Source organism: Balearica regulorum, chromosome 4, assembly GCF_011004875.1.
Source record: "Balearica regulorum gibbericeps isolate bBalReg1 chromosome 4, bBalReg1.pri, whole genome shotgun sequence".
NCBI classification, from domain to species: domain Eukaryota; kingdom Metazoa; phylum Chordata; class Aves; order Gruiformes; family Gruidae; genus Balearica; species Balearica regulorum.
The window spans coordinates 78,199,113-78,219,755 of NC_046187.1; the positions used below are offsets into that span (position 1 = coordinate 78,199,113).

The following is a 20,643-nucleotide window of genomic DNA, read 5'->3' on the forward strand; positions in this document are numbered from 1 at the left end:
GAGTTCACCGCAGAAATAATAGATACCATGCTGGGAAAATATTTTGACAGAGTTACTGATAAGACAAATAAAACTAATATATATTGCTAGATACACAAACAATAATGAAACTGTTTACATCTCACGTACTGTGAGGCTCCAGTCAGTGCAATATACTATACAAATACCTAATTATTCATAGAACTGGTAAAGATCCTAGGGACTAATTTTCCCGTAGCAATAATCATTCAAAAACCTCCTACAACAATAATTCCATAAATAACCTCTGAATTGAGACCAGAACATCTGAATATTTGTGAAGTTAGCTTGAAAAAAAAAAAAAAAAATTAAAAATCTTATTTGACATGTAGGAAATGAAACAAACCAACATTTGTCTGCAGAGAAGGAAGGAGGAACCAAAACACATCTCTCCAACTGCGTCTTTTCACAGTCCTCTAAATACATTTCTGTCACTTTTCCTAAAACCTTTATAACATAAAATAATGAAGCTGCAAAACCAGCATTATTTTTACTCATCTACATTGAAATCTACCCTATCCTCCTCTTTACAGAATTTCTTTTCATATTTTTCTTTGATTGCCAACATTTTGAAAGTGAGTATCTACAATTTTTTTTTTTTTTTAAACTCATATCCCTATACCTTACAGCTTGAAGCTTTGTTTCACCAACCTTGGCTCCTCCTCACCAAATGATACGATTACCTGTGGCATCTGCCCATCTACTTTCCTGAATTGCAAAACAGCTTTAACTTTCTCCAGTAAACCTCTGGATTACACACAGAGAGATTTTACCCTTGGCATAATTGCAAGACCACCATTATCTACTTGTTAGTCTGTGATGGATCCATAAAAACTGGGTAGAGGAACGGGGAGAACAATGTTGTTATGTGTGTTAAATTATACCTTGCTATGTAGCAGAGCATATTCATCCACTAAAGTCTGGTAAAGCACCTAGCAACCAAATAGATCTCAGGTGCAGGGAATATACCAGCAGATACGATGGATGTACTTAAAACGCCCCATGGGAGCGCAGAAGATAAGATGCATCCCTCTCTACAGGGAACTTTCTAAGAAAGAGATGGGCACAGGAGGGAGGTTCTGCAGGTGGAGGAGGTTTTCTTATACTTCTTATACTACTTAAAAGGCAGAAGTTCCTACATTGTTCAATTGGAAGTTATTTCCCTTTCTTGTACACAAAACCTGGGAAAACCCATTTTTCTCTTTGCACTGCCTTCAGCATTCATCATTTGAAGTGCTAGAAAGCACGACGCAGCATCACATAACCAACCCTGTATTTCATACAGCTCCCTATAAACCTTCCAGTTTCCGATTCCTGCCTGCAATACCATCCACTGGTGCAAAAGCAAAAGATCAGTGGAGCTTCAAGAACAATGTCTCCATTCTGAGTGTGTTTTTTTGCAGTCAGTATTTTACTTAGCTTCCATGAAAATTTAATATAGGATAGAACACAAACCACAACCACACAAACCACAATCGATTTATATGGTTCACTTTGCAATGTAAACATCCAACAGGTAAAAGGGAATACAGAATCTACTTAACAACCAAAAAAATAGAAATTCTCTTGTATACAAAAAGAAACACCCTTCTGAACCCAAATCATGGGAGTAGGTAACTTGAAAGGAATGATTTTAAGTTGAAGAAGGATTGAACAACATTCACTGTACAGCACACTGCCAGTACCCTGCACTTCATTGTGTGTATCTTTCAAATACGACCACAAAATATTTAATTTGTTTTATGTTCTCTGTATTTAACGGCTAACATCGAACCCAGCACATTTGATTGACTATCACCAGCCAAAAATGATCTATCATTTTCCAGGTATCATCAAACAGCAAAAAACCCAAAGCATCAACATCTGAGTAAATTTCAGAGTCTTTCTAGTGAGAGCATATCGCAGTGGTTTAAGGCTGTATGCGCAGAAGACGTTAAACATGTCCATCTTTGAAAAATCGTCTCAAAGCTAACATGCTCTGACAGTCTAGCCACCTCTTGATCAGACTTACAACCGTGTTACGTTTGGGGTGTGTCTTTCAGTTTTACCGTCTGGAAACCCATCCAAGCTTTTAAAAAACTTTCCAGGTGAAATCTTTTATCATAATGAACATGCCTAGCATTACTGTGAACCCAAGAAAATCCATCCCCAGGTTACGAATAAATGGTTAAATACTAAAGCAAATTCTGCCATGGGCAGACAAATGTGTGAAAGTCAGTCTCTAGATAGATTCCTAAACCGGAGCCGCCTACAAGCTAGGTATCTTCCATCCTAGTTAATGGAGATTTAGTTAATATAGAGTTATTTAACTTATCCCATATTAGATTATAACACCTAGTCATCTGAATGGCTCTTCATGTTCCCTCAGCAGTATTGATCTGATCTCCACAAATTATAACAAGAGTTTAGGCAACTGAAGCTGAAAGGAATTGATAAAGGTAGGACTCTGGCCATTTGTTCTTCCCTAGACCATACGTGACATGGAAGTGGGGCTGGCAGATACGACACAAGAGCCACGGTAGGTCCAAACACTTCTGTTCAAATGAGCACTGGACTATTTAAACAGGTATTTTTAAATGGCAGTAGGCATCTATTTTAAACAACTGATTTGAGACCTCTAGTTTACCTATCTGTACTTACGTGTCTTAATCTGTAAATTGAACCTCATCCCTTTTATCTGCTGAGATCAGCTTGGAAAACATTTAATGCAATATCATTCTCAAATCCTACAATCCCAGATGTGTTTAAATTAGAAGTACTTCACTTTATGTAACTTAAGTATACATTCAGTTCTTACAATGTTTACTCAATAGCTGTAAAAATAGCTTAAACTGATTACATTCCAATATAAAGCAGAAAAAAAAAAAGAAAAAAAGGAAGGGTGCAGCTCAGACTAATTAGAACGGGGGGTGGAGGTGAAGAAAAAAGGAGGAAGACAAATTAAAAAAAACGTACTGCAGTAACCATAAAAACAGATGCTCAAACCACTATGTGTTTAAGTACAAATCATGAAACTATATTAGCCACCTTCAGTGTGGTCATGAATGCCTACAGTCATTTAAAACTCTCCTTCCTTTGTAAATGTGGTCAGAAATAAAATAAAAATGTTTCTGGTCCAGGGGCAAATTGCATTGTTACCAAAAACCTGTGTACTTAAAAAAAGGCACCAGAACAAAATAAGAAGTCACAATCCATCGGTTCTCAAGGTTTTTTTGAAAGACTACAACTAACATTTCTTTAAAGATTACACCTAACAGTTCTACAAAGCAAGACTCTGCAGGAAGCAGTCCGGCAAGTCCTCTTCCACCACAGTCTCATCACCTGTTATTTAATGCTCTCTTTATAATTTCTATCCCATAATACAACGACATAGACTTTGCTTACATTCACAGTATAAGAACCTTTCAACTATCACTTCATAAAAACCAAAAAACAAATAATATACGCTTTTAAATTCTGCACCATCAGAAACAGCTGCTCCGTGAGGTGACTCTGTTAGATGGAATAATACCTTAAAACCATCATAGTTTTGAACTGTACGGTAAAACGACTAACGGACTGAAGTTTGCACTATCGACACTGCATTGTGTCACTCCACCAACTAACCATAACTACCAATGAAAATAACAATGTTAGACGTTCATCCTTGAACAGCCTCTTCAACGTTCTTTTGATGATTTTAGCAAAACGGGATGAAAATATGCCACCTTATACTCTGGTAGCAATGACAGACAAGAAACAGCAAAGTATCAGATGCTCAGTTTGATACCTGTATGCAAACATGTCCATGTTTATAAAGGTTGTTGATGTACCTTAGGACTTCATCACACATTCTCCAGACGACACAGCGATAGTACTTACAAGTTTTAATTCATAACGTTAGGCAGACAGAATTTTCTGGGATAAGTTCCGCAGAACAAAGGTCACACGCTACGGCTTAACACCACATTGAACAATTTAACACCTCTTCAAACCCTACACAGATTTTCTTTGTGTGAACAGCACCAGCGCTAAACTCATGAGTTTCAAGGCACCTGAATATTGAATAGCTCCAACAGCAAGGGAAGACCTTCAGTGGTTTAACCCACACAGCAAAGAGACAATCTCACATCAGCTATCTACAGGTAACATCCTCATGAACAAACACAATGACCACCACCACCCAGTGGAAATCAAGTGGGAAATCAACTGCATTCACTTTCATGAAGAAAATAATTCTTAGGCCAATTCCCACTTATATTGCTTGCCATTAGGTTTCCTTTTAAAAGTATTTTACCTCAAAAGGAATACTTGTTGGCTATTTATTACCTAAGAAGAAACTTTAATGCTAAAGCTATGGGGAGCATGGAGTTCCTTCGCAGGTAAAAAAACATTCCCGTGAGCTTCTGATTGTATCAAACTTCTGTCAAACATTTGCAATATATTAAAAAGTTAAATAATTCAAGTAGCATTACCATTAAAAAGTTAAATAATTCAAGTAGCATTACCTTTACTCCTGGTATAAAGACGCACTGTTGTTTTTGTTAAATATTAAAGTCATAACATTAGCCTCAGAAAGGTTTAATCATCTACTGAAGAAGAAGCCAGTAGTAAGAGCGTATGACTTACGTTATTCATATACTCGCTGAGCAGATCCTGCAGAGCCTGCCGCACGGCATTGCACTCAGCTACGATTCGCTCCCGGCGGTCGTCTCGCGTGCATGAAGAGTCCGCCATCAGCGCTGCTCCGCTGATGATACTCTCCAGCCTTTCTTCAAGAGACGGTCTGAAGCGGGCCTCACTGAAAGTCATTGGGTCTAAAATAATTTTGTTCTAAAAGACAAAATATGAGTGGGAAAATTATGAGCGTGCACGGGTCTTGGGCATTTTTTAAGTGTCTCTTATTTCAGTGGCTTCACGGGGTTTTTAGTCTTTTGTATAAATAAATTATCAACCAAATTCCTGAAAAATCTATATTACAGGAGTATCTGGTAGCTCTGAAATCCCAATGTATAAATAAAATTTAAAATAATTATGTATACAAATAACTCACAACTTACAGTTATAAAAGACTACTGTAAAGAGCAACACAACCGGTTCAAATATGTATTTGGGAACCACATAGTACAAAACAAGTCAACAAATCATAAACTACTGTAGTATGCATGCAAAATGTGTGTGTGTCTCTACCTCTATCATATGCATATATTTCATCTTGAAGTAAACCAGTATTATTCTTCTCTGAATCTTCTGAAAATTCGTATGAATAGTCAGAAAATTCATATGAAGGGTGCAAGTTATTTATGACTGAACAGACAGTAGAATAGTCTCTGTTAACTAATTGCTTCATTTTGATTATTTTTATTAGTAGACCACACTGCTGAAATGCTACTAGATTTTCTCAGTATGAAAAAAAAAAGGAAATTGTCATTAACACTACAAGAAAAACATTATTAGATAATCACACAGAGAAAAATGTGAAATATCTCTGATTCCCATTCTGTAGAACATCTTTTAAAAACCTTTTTCCAAAGGCTTTTACAAGCTTGTTGTTTTGGTTTGATTTTGGGGTTTTTTTCCCCCCAATCGGGGAAAAAGTCCTGGATTACTTAACTAAAAAGAGAGCACTACAGGAAGACAAACTGAAAATATCTTTAATTTATCAAATAGCCTACTGTTTAGCAAAATATCTTTATTCCACTAGAAAAAAAAATAAAATTGGTTTTCAAAGACTGTTTTCTATTAAAGACATTTTAATTCTTAAATTATGATCACTGCTAAACACTTGTCTACTTTATATATATCAAACTTATTACCAAATATCAAATAGGGCTAAATCACACAGATTCTGCCCCTATTAGTGTAGAACCTTATGTAGCATTATGAGTTTCGAGTCACCACTCTATTATATTCTGACTTGTTTTTCTCCCTTTCTAGTTCAAGGTAACAACTACAAAAGAAATAATTTCCTTCTCCCACTTACAGGCACGTTAGCGACACCGTGTAATTCAGTAACCTTTTGCTGCAATCATGGAAAGAAGTTTCATAATTGCATATTACCTAGAAATGCTCTGTAAACCCTGAACTTCTTATTTGAGCTTTAAAAGAAAATTAATCATGAAACAGGAATATAGGAGGCAGATCTAAAAAAGTTAAAAGTATTCTGTTTTCTAATAATCACACCTATTTGAAAGCACATTGGATTTTCGTTAATGAACCATTTGAATTTTCACAACATTTTGATAACTTTATGATTAGTCTATTTCCTTTAATATCCAAAAGCAATCAACGAGTGCAAGCCAAATGACACGGTTAATTTGAAAAAAAATACACCATGGTATATTAAAATCAGGATTTAGGGACATGATACATAACCAACATCTGCCTCTAACACTGAAAACTGTATCTGTTGTTATGAATCAAAATATGCTCAAATGAACTCATTCTCGGCTAAATTCTGATTCCGAGTGAATATGCTTTCTTTAATTCAGTGGGACAAGGCTTTTACAAGAAGTCTGCTTATTTCTCAATAAAACTTCCAATTAACTCCACACATAAAAAACCATACCTCTCATTACTATACAGGCAAAGAGGATCAAACTTTCAGCAATCTATAACTTAACTGAATGCGTAGCCATTAAAAAGTAATAAACATTAGGATGTGGGGAAATTTATGAAGATTCATTATTTAATAAAAAGGACAAACAAGAATTTTAACCAGATAGCATATTGTTCCAACTCCAGGAACCGCTGACTTAACAGAAACAAATGCAGCAATACCCAGAATGCGAAATAATGTCTCATATGTATCTTCTAGGGTCTATGTTTCACAGCAGTAACCAGAGCAGTTTTACAAGCATCTAAATTAGAAATTACTTCTCTACGAGTTGAGCTTATGCACATTTATGTAGCTGTGATTTTCAGTCAAATGATAATACTTAAAGAACAGAGCTCACCACCACACTTTTCTTCAGAAGCACTGGGATTTTCAGAAGCTAACTATATCGATTCATCTTCACAACAGCATATTCAATTCAGTAATAGCAAGACTGAAATTGCATCAAATGAACTATGTTAGCAATTTTAGCCATTAGTAAGAAAAAGTTATTAAAAAAAAATTAGCAGCATATTTGAAAAAAAGTGTTTTCTTTTTTCAAATCTGGTTGTGTTTTGTTTTGGGGTTTGGTTTTTGGTTTGTTGTTGTTTTTTTTTTTTTTTTTAAATGACCAGAGAATGGTCATGTTAGTGGTTATGTGTTCTTTTTTTTAAAAAAAAAATATCATAAAAATTGTCATTAACAAAGACAGGAAGTACTCTTTACTAGAGACTAGAGGATTTCCAATAGTCAACATAGATTCTACTTGTAGCAAATCTCTTTCTTAATCCATAGACTTGATCAAAGCAATATCCGTACAGCATTATTCCAATTTTCATGTTGCAGTTATAGCAACATAAACATTCCTTCCAGAAATGCCTCACTTTTCCTCCTCTTCCTCATAGCCGTAGGTATAAGGCTCTCTACCTACACAGCAAATTTCAAACTTTAAATCTCACACCTCTCAGCAAGTTATGAATCTCATTTTTTCTTCTTAGAGGTTTGAAGACCCCACACTCAGTCTTTTGTGAGACCCAAGAACCTACCAAGAATGTATTCCTGGAATATTTCCATCCTTTCCAAGCCTCGAGGATGAACAATCTGCAGATCAAATATCTCAAATATCTCTGATCACTGAAACCCCGCTCACTATTTTCACAAGCAGTTACGTCATACTCCATGAATAAATTTAGGAAATTCTGTGCAGGCTACATGCAAATACCGTTTACATTTTAAATAATACAGTGTGTATCACTGAGGCTATGTAATTAATCCAAGCGAGCTTTCCTCGCTGTGAAACATAGAAAAGGAATGTATTTGTGGGGTTTTTTTCTAAATAAGAAATCTTTACAATCATCAAACCTTAGCTCATGAAGAATAAAAGGCATTGAGTTGCACTCAGTAATTTTTCATCCATATCCCACAAAAATGTTTGTTTATAATGAATTTCTAGGCTTAAGAAGTCAGTTAAATATTTGTTTGAGATATTCCATTAATGATAATTCAGAATCACAGAATAATTTCGGTTGGAATGGACTTCTCAAGGTTATCATCTGCATTAAAAACCCCTTTAAAGCAGAGTCAACTTTGACATTAGGCCACGTTGCTCAAGACTTAATCCACTTAAGATGAAATCTCCATCCTTGGAGATTTTTCAAATCTTTCTGCCCCCCTTTCAGTGTTTGATGACATTCACGGTGTGGGGTCTTTTTTCTCCCCAATATCCAAACAGAATTTTCCTTCAATCAGCTTCTACCAGTTGACTCTCGTCCCCATCCCATGAACCTCAAAGTAGACTCTAGCTCCATGTTCTCTACACCATCCTACTAGGCAGCTGAAGACCCCAAGATGCTCCTCAAAGCCTCTTATTCTGCAGTTCAAAAGATTCCCAGCTCTGCCAGCCCCTCCCCATTTGTCACGTCCTGCAACCCCTTCACCATCTTGCATTCTCTGCTGGATCTGTTTAAGTATGTCAGTCTTCCTTGCACCAGACTGGATCTGGATGGCCTGATGCAATTTCATACGTGCCAAATACAGGGGCAAAGCTCACTCTCCTTGACCTACTGCCCACACTCTTACTAACGCAGCTCCATAGGCAGCTCACCTGCACGACCTGCTCTGCTGATTCAGGTTGAATTTGCTGTCCACCAGGATCATCAAATGTTTGTTTGGGGTTTTTTGCCTCACTGTTTTCTTAACCCTAATGTCACACAAAATGACCAGAACCAACTTTTAGGCCTCTCTCAATTCGATTTTATAACAAGAAGCACTGCTGGGAAGACAACCTTAGAGATTCTAAGGAAAGAAACAGAACAACTATGCTTTGTTTAAAATATAATAAATAACAATGTAGTTACTTTCTGATGGGTGGTTATAAATAAATGATATTTTAGATGATTATTTTAAACTCTAAACATTTCTTGAATATCTCACAAGGACAACAGGTTTTTGAGCTTTGGGAAAAACAGAACGGGGATGAGAAGCTGCTACATGACATTCAGTTCCCAAAGAGACACTATTTTTTTGCTTCTGAAAGGTTTTACTCCTTTTCAAAGAAAGCTTGGTATCGAAATGCAACTTCAGGTTATGTTACTGACACATACAAAATGCGTAATATATATACGCATATATGAACAGTAGTTAACAAGGAAACAGGGTCTTCTTGGAAGGAAGAACAAATAGTTGCCAGGAAATTTGGCTAAGTAAGTTCCTTCAAAAGTCTCAAGTTCCCGTCACTTCTTGATAGCCACTTAATGAACGATGAATGTAAATGAATTGGAACATTTTACATTTCTAATTAGTTAACTAACATTAGAGCCACAAATCAAGGATTCACACCATAATTCAGGCCTTATAATTAAGTGTTTCAAACCTCTTCACAATTGTAGACAGATTAGTGCAAACATACTCATTTTTTGCTTCAGTTGCTGAAACAAAGTCTATGAAAATTTATTTAAATATAATTGGAGACTCACTTGAAAACTATTTAAACTTGTGAGTATATCTTCTTTAAGCATATTATAGTTAACTATTTTCTCTTGTAGTCTCCGTTTTTTAATTGTATAAAGGTGTGTTTATAGAATAGTTGCAATGTTTTCATAAAGAATAAAAACTTTTAGAAAATAGACGTTTTCATACTGATAAATACTATAAAACATCTTCATTTTGCTGAAACAGGAATAAACTATCACGAACACTAATAAACTACAGGGCACTACTTCTGAAATTTAAAATATCAGACAAATTATTCACACTCTAACTAAAAATATGAAAATAACCACAAAGCCTACATAAATGTATGTGTATTGTATTATCGGAGAGCACATAATTATTGAAATTTGGTGAAATTTATCTGCACATAATGAAATTTGGTAAAATTTATCTGGATTAGAATATCTTTTTCAACATTACCAAAAAAATCCCAGTTTTAATTAGAAATATAAACTTAAAAAAAACCCAAAACATTAAATTAATCTTTTAAAACAATTTTAAAACTCAAAAAGAGCTACGATTACTGTATCACTGCCTGCGTCTTCCAAATTAAGTATGTGCTCTTGCAAAAATTTGCTTATTATGTGCATTGCCTTATTGCTCGTGAAAAATCTGCTCATCTACTGGTTTCCGTAAGTAGAAAGTCCTAAGGAAATCTCAGCAGCTTCTTCAGAACCACAGCTTTATTTAATTTTGAAACATATAAGTAAAGTTCATGATTTGGGAGGCTGGAGGGAGGAAGTTCCATTTTGGAAAAAGTTGAAAATCAGCCAACGTAAAATGTATCCAAATTCATTCCTAAGGCAATGGATAGACTCATCAACTTTGACAGAGCTCAGCATTTTGGCACGCTTGGAAAAAAGCACATGGAAAGCCAAATTTTTTTCAAATTTCTAAATAGCGTTAATGAAACCACCACTACTACTACAACCACCTTGGAGCTGGTAAATTATAGCTCTGCTATAACTCACAATGAAATTGTGACAAATAACATTCTTGAAGAAAAGAACCCAAACCAAACAAAAAACCCAAACCACACCTCCATCAAACTGGTCTGCAGAGATTTCCTGTTTGTACAGTTGTGTGTCTGTACGCAAAAGGGAAGGTCAGGTTCTTACCTTCGTACAGAGACTCCTTTCTAGAATTCCCCACTGAATTACCTCTCACTGAGAGAAGGAGGAGGAATTCAATATTTCCTTGTACTTCCTTAATATTTCTATTAAGATGGCGCGAGTAACGATGGCCTCTATTGGGCCCTTTATACAATTTACTGTGCTCTGTTCTTTAAAACACACGAAAATCCCCAATTAAACAAAAGATATTTCCTCTTGTAATTGAGTAAAAGTGAATTTTAAAAGAAACTATCAAATCATATAAAAGCAGTCCAATATCAGCTTGTTCTGTTCTAATGGGAAACAACCTTCTTATTTAAGAAAAGGAACAGTTTGAAAGCGGTGACTAGAAAATACACACACACAAAGAGAAAAACAACAAAAAAACCCCCAACAAACACATCATGCTCTTCTATAGAGCTGGGGAAGGAAAGCTGAAATGATTTTTCAGACTCATATTCTCAAAGAGAGGAAAGGCATAATGAAACAGTTGTGAATCTAGCATGAGAAGCTACGAGAAAAAAACCAACCACACGAATGCAAAGTTTGAAAAGTATTTAGAGAAGACAACGTCGTGGCATAAAACTGATGAAGCAGCAGCTGCAATCCTAGGTGCAGGTGGAGGAATTCTCCTAGGCAGAACAGAAACGTCTTTCAAATAAGAAAATTCCGTACAACACAGTTTTATAAAAATTTACATCTAAGATAATCCCAGTAAATCCCAGTACAAGTACGGAGCAGAGTGAGCAGCACAGTACAGCAGCAGAGACATTTAACTGGAATTTCGGGCTCTTTGGCTCCTGTATTGACTCTTGTGTTAATCTGCTGTGTGACTCTGGACAAATGATACCTTCTTTCCTCCGTTTCTCTTTGTACACTTTATGAATTCATCTATTTAGAATGTAAAACCTTCAGGGCAGAGATCATTTCCTAACATGCTTCTCAGTGATTTAGCACAATGAAAACACGATTTTTAAGGCAAATGCCACTGCAAAGTGAACAATATGTCAGAGGAGGGAACGAAAAACTCAGTGGCAAATGCCATTAAAAACTTAAATTGATAGATATCTTAGATAAAAAACGCCACAACCACAAGGCAGTAGGGAAAATTGTGGAGCATGTAATATACTGAGAGACACAGTTTTTCAGAGCAATCCGGTGACACGACTGTATAAATAAGGGGGTTCAATGATTTCTTTGCCAGAAGTGCCTGCACTACCGTGAAAACAAAGGCAGCGTGCTCGCAGGTTTGGGTACGTACGTCAGCGTCCCCCAAAGCGCTAACAAGGCTATTTAGTTCTCGTTCAGCGATAAATCAAATGTTCCCACCCGTCGCTACGCTGCGTTTCACAGCCGTGCCCCACAGCCATGATTTGAAGAAAGAGGAACAGTGTGACAGTGTGATGCCACGCTGCTGCTGGCGATGAGCCGGTCCGATGCGTTAGAAGAACAGAGAACTAATTCAGAGAAACAAGGGAATATATTTAACAGTTCAGTTATTCACACTTATTATTAACAATGAAATGAGCAACCTGTAATAAATTGAATAATGGAATAATTGCATTGCTACAGAACACACATTTCTTCATAGAAACGTCGATTAAGGTTTTTTTGAAGTGTGTTTCCTTTGTGTGTTTCTACTATCTCCAACAAATTTGTTTAGATGAGGGTTAACTACAAAAACTCCTTTGCAAATAAAGTGGTTCCTGCCCTACGACGAACAGGTTAAACACAAAGCACATGCTGCGATGGCGTACTACATTTTTCCTGTTAAAACAAGTGGTAGCAATGCGGTATGATTAAAATTACAAACAATATTTTTGATTGCTAAATCTTTTTACAATACTAATTTACTACACAGGAATATTTCAGGGGGGGAAAACCTAAAATCAAGAAACCCACTAGATGGTGCTCTTATACAGCAAATACATTCTCCCTGCTGACGGGGCAGGACGGTAACAAGACCCTAACTGCTAGTAAGGAAGGGTCCAGAGGTCACATTTCTGCTGTGCTTTCGAGACCAAAATCCTGTCATTTCCAGTGCTCGCCATTGTACTCTGGAGCTCACATGTCCGCAATAACATATATACCTTTCCATACATCGATAAGCACAGATAAACCGGTAACTGTAATACACCATAAAGCCAACTACTAAGATTAAAAGTAGATTGAACTTCTGAAACAGGTGGTTAAAACAATTTAGAATCATAGACTTATCATAGAAACACAGTATGGTTTGGGTGGGAAGGGATCTCAAAGCCCATCTAGTTCCAGCCCCCTGCCATGGGCAGGGACACCCTCCACTAGCCCAGGTTGCCCAAAGCCCCATCCAACCTGGCCTTGAACACTGCCAGGGAGCCAGGGGCAGCCACAGCTTCTCTGGACAGCCTGGGCCAGGGCCTCACCACTCTCACAGTCAACAATTTCTTTCTAACATCTAATCTAAATCGACCCTCCTTCAGCTTAAACCCATTACCCCTTGTCCTGTCACCACACTCCCTGATAAACAGTCCCTCACCATCTTTCCTGTAGGCCCCTTCAGGTACTGGTAAGCCACAATTAGATCTCCCCGGAGCCGCCTTTTCTCCAGGCTGAACAAGCCCAACTCTCTCAGCCTGTCCTCATAGGAGAGGTGCTCCAGCCCTCTGATCAGCTTCGTGGCCTCCTCTGGACTCGCTCCAACAGCTCCATGTCTCTCCTGTACTGGGGCCCCCAGAGCTGGACACAGTACTGCAGGAGGGGTTTTATACAGAAAGGTTTGCATGGGAAGGGACCCAGCAGCTCTCTGAACAGATGCATTTACTTAACTCACCTTGCATCTTATCCCGATGGTTTACTAACTTAGTACTTAGAATCATAAAATCATGGAATGATTTGGGTGGGAAGGGACCTCTAAAGGCCATCTAGTCCAACCCCCTGCAATGAGCAGGGACATCTTCAACTAGATCAGGTTGCTCAGAGCCCCATCCAACCTGACCTTGAATGTTTCCAGGGATGGGGCATCTACCACCTCTATGGGCAACCTGTGCCAGTGTTTCACCATCCTCATTGTAAAAAAATTTCCTTCTTATATCTAGTCTGAATCTAAACTCACTTTGAGCTTCTTGCTGCTAAACTACTTCCATTCTGCATGGAAAATTCTGGGGAAAATAAACCCAAAAGTAGCACACAGAAGGGGTTGTAGTGGGCAGGAAAGTGCAGTAATGACACGGAAGAAAAATTTTGTTTGGCCACCTTAGTGTCATCAGGAGCCTGAACATTTACTCTGCTTATTCCTCTCTTGAAAGGTCAGTTCAGCATCCTCAAACATATTTTTTTGCAAACAGGTGAAGTTTTTAGGTATACTGTAAAGTGCCAAAGGATCTCACTACTGAGTCGGAGCTTTTGAAGCGTCGGGACGCAGCCCTGCTGCCGTCACAGGTGACACGACGGACTCGACACCATTCCAGTTTAAAAGCTATTTCAGCTCCACAAGGAAAAAAAAAACCAAACAACTGCATTTCATTCCAAGTCACATATGAGGTTATCTGAATTTGCAACACGCTTTCTCCGAGCACAGGCTAACACGGGTGTCCCTGTTTAAATTCCACATAACTGCTACTGTACGGAAACGGCCATCTGATTGTACTTCCCTAGACACTAGAGAGCAACAAGTGCATCTTCAAATTGCTGTCAGACAGGCAGTCATATTTCTGCAATTGTTTCTTATGATTTCAATATTGAAACAAACACGTTTCAATTCTTATTCTGAAGCTCACATTTTGTCCTTTTATCTCCAGCATCACAAATCTCTTTTTTTGAAGAACATATTTACAAGTAAACTGAGATTCCGTAAATATTGTGCAAAAATCCATTCTCGGGCTGAAGATCTTGTACAGTTATCTGTCTAAAAAGCAACAACATTTTAAAAAGTCACTTAATGATACAGCATCTCTTCTGTCCGCTACCTTTATGTCACATTTTGACTGCTCTTAATTTTATTACCAAAAATGCATCCTTTGCTATTGTTGTACCCAAGTATTTTGTCTTTTCAATTTCTATGGTGGTTTTTTGTTTTGAGGGTTTTTTATTTTCATTATATACCTATTAGATCTTTCACTCTGTTTAAGGAGCACTGCATTCACTGTAAAATATTCCCAAAGGATTATTAATAACTTCAAGAAATATGCTATGATAGTCTATTTATTAAGTATGAACTTCATTTTACAGCCTGGAGGACAGTGACCAGTGTCATCAGACACTTTTTTTCTCATAAAAGGTAGTTGTCTCCCAAATGTTAGACTTGCACTGTTGAAAAAAATAGTAAAGATTGAGTTATTCTGCCTGGAATTTTTCTGTTCAAATCCTTCTCATAACAAAACATGGTATATTTTCAGTACCTCGAGGTCCATCCCAAATATAGAAATACCTCATGTAGCAAAAATAATTTTAACCACCTCTTTCAGTTCTCAACCAGATCAATCCCTTTATAAATCAAATTATTTCCATATTCATTCAAGTCTCCATGTGATTTTGAAATCAGAAAGTAAAGGGGTGACACAGGCAGAGCAACAGAAAATGTAAGATGGATCAATGTTGCTGGTGAGCAACTTTAAAGACAAATGGATATGTGCACACACACAAACAATAAATCATCACAGTATTCAAATGGAATATTAAAATAACATCAAGTCTAGGGTATATCTGTTTGGATTAAAATGCATTAAAAAGCAAGCAGTATATATACATTTTAACAAATACAATATCATTTTATTCCGTTGATAGATACAGAACTTGCCAATTTATTATGTACACACGCACAAACACAAAACTCAAGGAGAAAGTCAGCTAAGCAGTCGCATCAGTTCTGATATTTTCTTTCTGAACCAACACGAAAGACAAGAGATAAGCAGACTTTTTAGACCTTTTTTCCTTTACATATCTCTTCTCCCCTCTTCGTAAGTCACAGGCTTTATTAATTTATTTTATCCTTGACTCATAATTTATTGTAGACAATCCAAGCCTTGCTCCAAACCCAGAAATACTCCTTTCTATGGGTCTACGCTGCATGCATAGTAAACATTTTTACATTGACAAAACTTACACCTACCCTCACAGTACTGTACAAGAATTATTATCCTCCTTTTTCATACCAAAATCTAAAGCACAATATTTAGAATTGTTTAAAGTATTAAGTACTTTAAGGTGCCCCATCTGAAACCCCTAGAATTTGAATTTCCGCAGTAGTTAGCACTTCTAAAGTTTTGTCAGCACATCCCACCGACACAGCTACGGTTCTAGAAACTAGGAAATCACAGTCTCAATCCACGTTCTGAACGGAGGCACTCTCCTGCTCATCGGAGATCCCTCTCCATTCCGTCACGCAGAACACGTCCCCCTCCTATCTGTCTCCAGCCCTTGCTGTGGTTCACACCCATCACTCTGCATCTATTTATCGAGTTGTCCACCCCACATCGGAGTGTCGACACCATCTATCTTCAGCTCAGTTTTCATCTAGCACAGATTTCCTGGTCCTTCTCATTTCATTTCTTTGCAATCAGTAATTTTACTATCTTTTTATCTACCTCCTCACTGCACTCCAGTGTGATGGGTCGGTCCCGTCTCTCGTACACGTCGTGACGGCTATAGGGAGAGTACGGAGGGTACAGGATGAATCAATCCCACAGCACTCAGCATGTGCCAACACAGCAGTCGCTTGATAAGCAGAAAGGTTGAGAGCTTACCAGACCAAAACTACCATTTCCTCAGCAAAAATAGAATACGTTCAGAATTCACAATAAGTTCTCAATTAACTCCTCGACGTAACTTGAATGAATCTGGGCAGGTGTCACGAAAGGAGATAAAAGGTGCATCCTTAGTTGCAGTAAGAACGCAGAAATATTTAACAAGCATAAAATATATACCAAGTTTTACTAAAAAATTACTAATAAAACCAGGGATAGCTGGATTTAAATGATCTAAAATTAAAAAAGGAACATTTACGCTAAAAGACAAAAAAAGAGGCATTAAGCATATACTTTTGTAATCAGTCAACTTCAAACAGCACTTTAAAGCAGAAAATCTGATACGAAACAGATTCGTGAACTCTCTTAATTTCTACATAAATTATCTCCGAGAAGCAATAAATGATAACTCTTTCCAAAACTTTGTTACTAACAACTCTCAGGTGACTCTATACCAGAACTCACCATTGTATAGAGTACGACAATTAACATCACACCTATTTAAACACAATAGCTGAAGTGCTTAAAACAGATGGAATGACTATTAATATTAAAAGTGATGATATTTGGATTGAGAAAGTATTCAGACAATTTACACTGCAGTTATTTGAAGCAGTAAGCCGCAGAAGGCTGATTCGGAAATTTGAAACAACGAAGCCTGCGAAGTATTAAACATTATGGAAAAATAAACTTATTTTTAATATAGAAGAATTATCTTGTCACATAATACAAGGTTTAGTATGCACTTCATACCAAATACAAATCGATCTCAGTCAATATGACTGATACTCTAAAATTATTTTCACTAGAAAATATGAACTTCCTTTCCCTTGCTGAAGTAATATATTACCAGTATGAAAATTAAACTTTTTTCTCCACCATGTTTTTACCCATGACACAGTTTCACTAGTCTGGCAATTTTTCTTGCTTGCTTTCTTCTAAAACACAAGGGTAAATTCACAATCATCCCACCGTCGCAGCTAGAAATTTCGGCTTTCCCTGGAGTTCAGTTTTTCTGTTGCAAAATTAGGCGTGAATAAATCTCATTCAACAGGTAAGTAGTGAGGCAAAACAGGAAATATGGCTAGAAAGCAGAGAAAACAATAGCTTCAATCTTTATATCCTCAGTAAGTCAGAGGAAAAAGTTTTCATTTAGGTTCTTAAAATTAGAAAGAGAAAACTCTCAAAAAAGACGGGCTGTTTGTGCACACGTACTTGTGAACAGAACAGGATATTACGGCTTTATGTCTCACACAGGCACTCAGGATGCCTGCAACATCATGTAAAGCGGAAAAGACTTTACCTGAGGAGAAAAATGATGAACAAATATCCTCACAAAGAGGCAGGGGACAATATCAGACGTCTCACATATAGTCTTCACAGACCCAGGAATCGCTGGAGTTACTCGCACCAGCCCGCCGCCTCTCTTGGCATTGAACAGATCGAACAGAACGGCCCTTTCCAGAGAGCAGCACTTTGGGACTGAGCACTCACATGTTTGCTGTGAGTGTCTGTCAAACCTTCTGCTGTCCATCACATGCAAAGTCCCACACAAAAGCCAGAGCACAATTGGACCGAACAGGGATATTATTCTCGGGATCTTACTAGTAAGGGAGCTGTGAGCTGAGAAGGCCCTGAAAACTAGGCAAAATTACTTAAATCTTGATCCACAATAATTTTACAGGAAAAAACTATAGGTCTAGAAATAGATATTAGAAATAATAATAAAGAGATCAGCATAGTCAATGCAGGCAGTACTGTTTCACTTACTTGCAAAGTGTGATGGAACTCTAGTCAACCCTGCAGCAGATCTGAATGGTTTTACCCTCTTTGTTTGTCTCTTCCTACGCCTATCCACACAGTTTCTGCTGTCATGTTTCCACACCTAATCCCATTTCCCTTTGCTATTATTTGTGTACTCATTCTCTGCCTTTTTCCAGTATCTCATTCAGTCCCGGATCTTCCCTTGATCCTATAACATTTACCTTTTCTACTGCCGTCTCCAAAGCAGACCCAAGGACAGTAAGCCATCGATGCAGAAGAGAAGCCCAGTCCAACACGACATGAGATGAACTACCTGTACTACACCTCCATTTTCGACCCTGAATACAGCAGGACTGAGTACCTCCCGACTGCGCGTGACAGATGCTTGTCTTGCAACGGTAGATATTAATCAAAGTGAAAAGGACACCGTTCTCATAATTATAATTTTAACAAACACTTACCTAAAGTCAGAATGAAAGAGAAAAAACATATTTTCAGATATTGTCTGTAATTTTTTTTTTTTTTCCACTTTCTAAAGAACACTCCTCAACTGTAAGATAGGGAAAAATCGTACTATAGGACTGGCAATGACATTAACAGTGAAACAATTAGCTGTTAGGAAAGTTGTTGAAGCAAAACTGTAGCTATTTCTGGAACAGAGGCTGCAGCACCTTGCCTGCAGGTGAAGGGACTGGTATGAACTGTGTTTGAAAGATGCTTTTTACATGTCTTTGATTAACATAATTCATGATGCAAGTTGAATGTTAATGTTTCCGGGATGCTCAGCTCCACCACCGTTGTTATTTTATTCTCCTGATTTGGCAGATAAATATGATTTACTGTTCAACCAATCACAGATCTTGGTCACAGAACTAAACTGCCAGATTAATCAGACTTTGCATTACTTAGAACTACGTAGCTAGATTTTTCAAGGACACTAGGGCAAAAGATGACTTCTTTCTATCACAGCCGCTGCATATTAGCGCAAATAACTCCTTATAATTCAAGTCCAGCAGCAGCAAACTATTCCTCATTAAAAATAACACAAATCAATGTCTGCACTTTGCCTCTGCAGTCTGAGGAGATGGACCTGAATAAAAAGGGAAATTTGAGTCCTGTTTAAGAAGCACTGAGTCAAAAGCAGCGTAGATTTCATGGAGAAACACTTCATTTTCCATACGCTTCTGATACTTACATCAAATTCATTTAATGCAGCAGCAAGCTCTCCTATGCCAGTGTGCCCCTTGTTCTCATCGGTGGGCGAGGTGGCCTGGGCAGCATTGGAGATGCCAGCGATCGCTTCTTGTACTTGCTTGAAGACGTAGTCTCTGTTGGCCCTGGTGGCTGCAACGTCAGGGTGACGGAGAAATGCTTGGGATGCAGTATACAACATCGTGGCGTTCTTCTTCAGAGCACCTCGAGCTGCAGCCATTTCATCCCTGCAGTGAGGGTCTTTCAGTTCCTATACAAAACCATGCAATTTTTATAGTTGTAAACGAAAGGTTTCACGTTAGAATGTATTGTCTATACCGCTTAAGCGTCTCTGCATAAATGCTGTCCAGTGACTTTGCAGAGATGGAGTCAATGACAGAATCTACCATAAATGACAGAAAGAAATCCCCCTCCTGCCCAAGAAAGTCCATTCCTTCTGCGTAGCTACATCCTGCTCACCATATCTATCTTATACTTCCCTCAAAGACCTGCAGAAAATTTATATGAAAGATTCAAAATTACTCTTCCTGATTGACTGGATTCAGTCTGCTGATTCCATAAAGGCAACACGAGCGCAACAATCCTGTTGGAGCAAGTGCCATATTTTTGAAAGCACTATGCCCATATCCTTTATAAAATCATCGTAAGGTAGACCTTTAAAAAAAAATCCAAATAAAAATATTACATTGAAGAATATGTTTTTAGTTCTTAAAGACCTAATAAATATGCCTCTAATTATTTTTAGCCTTTCCTTCATATTTTGTTTTACTCCTCATACCATTTAATGTTTGTTTTACTAACATATATACTTTTGTTTCCCCTGACAACAAGCATCACATACTGTACAATACGTTACCAGAACAAGATGACACTGTATTATTGCTATTTAATCCATTAATTTATTTAATTATAGGATATATCCCACTGTCCATGGGATATATCCCACTGTCTATGAAAGCCGTGCAAACATTAGGTAAGGTAGTCCTAACAATATTCATAAGGAATAACGAAACATTATTTCTCCTGTTTTAAAACTATGAACAAAGAGGTCTGGAGAGCTGAATAGTTTACTTGTGTTCACACATAGAATGTACAGCGAAAATTTAAAAAATCCTAGGATTTAAAGGGTCTACTCATCGGCCAATTTCAACCACACATGACTGACAGATAACAGCTTTCAGAGAGAATTAAGTTCCTAAAAACTTTATCAGGCTAAAAACTAGAAGAGATGAAAGGAAAATGTACAAAC

General features: G+C 37.4%; 1 protein-coding gene across 3 annotated transcripts in view; it reads right to left on the minus strand.

Annotated features, from left to right (window-relative positions):
• CTNNA2 (catenin alpha 2) overlaps window positions 1–20,643 on the minus strand; it is a 535,735-nt gene that overhangs the window by 346,545 nt on the left and 168,547 nt on the right. For all 3 annotated transcript variants that reach the window (XM_075752786.1, XM_075752785.1, XM_075752787.1), the window contains exons 6-7: window positions 19,378–19,644; window positions 4,627–4,830 (exon numbers count right to left, since the gene is read on the minus strand). In XM_075752786.1, coding sequence (XP_075608901.1) covers window positions 4,627–4,830; window positions 19,378–19,644 — 471 coding nt within the window. The remainder of the gene's footprint in view (window positions 1–4,626; window positions 4,831–19,377; window positions 19,645–20,643) is intronic.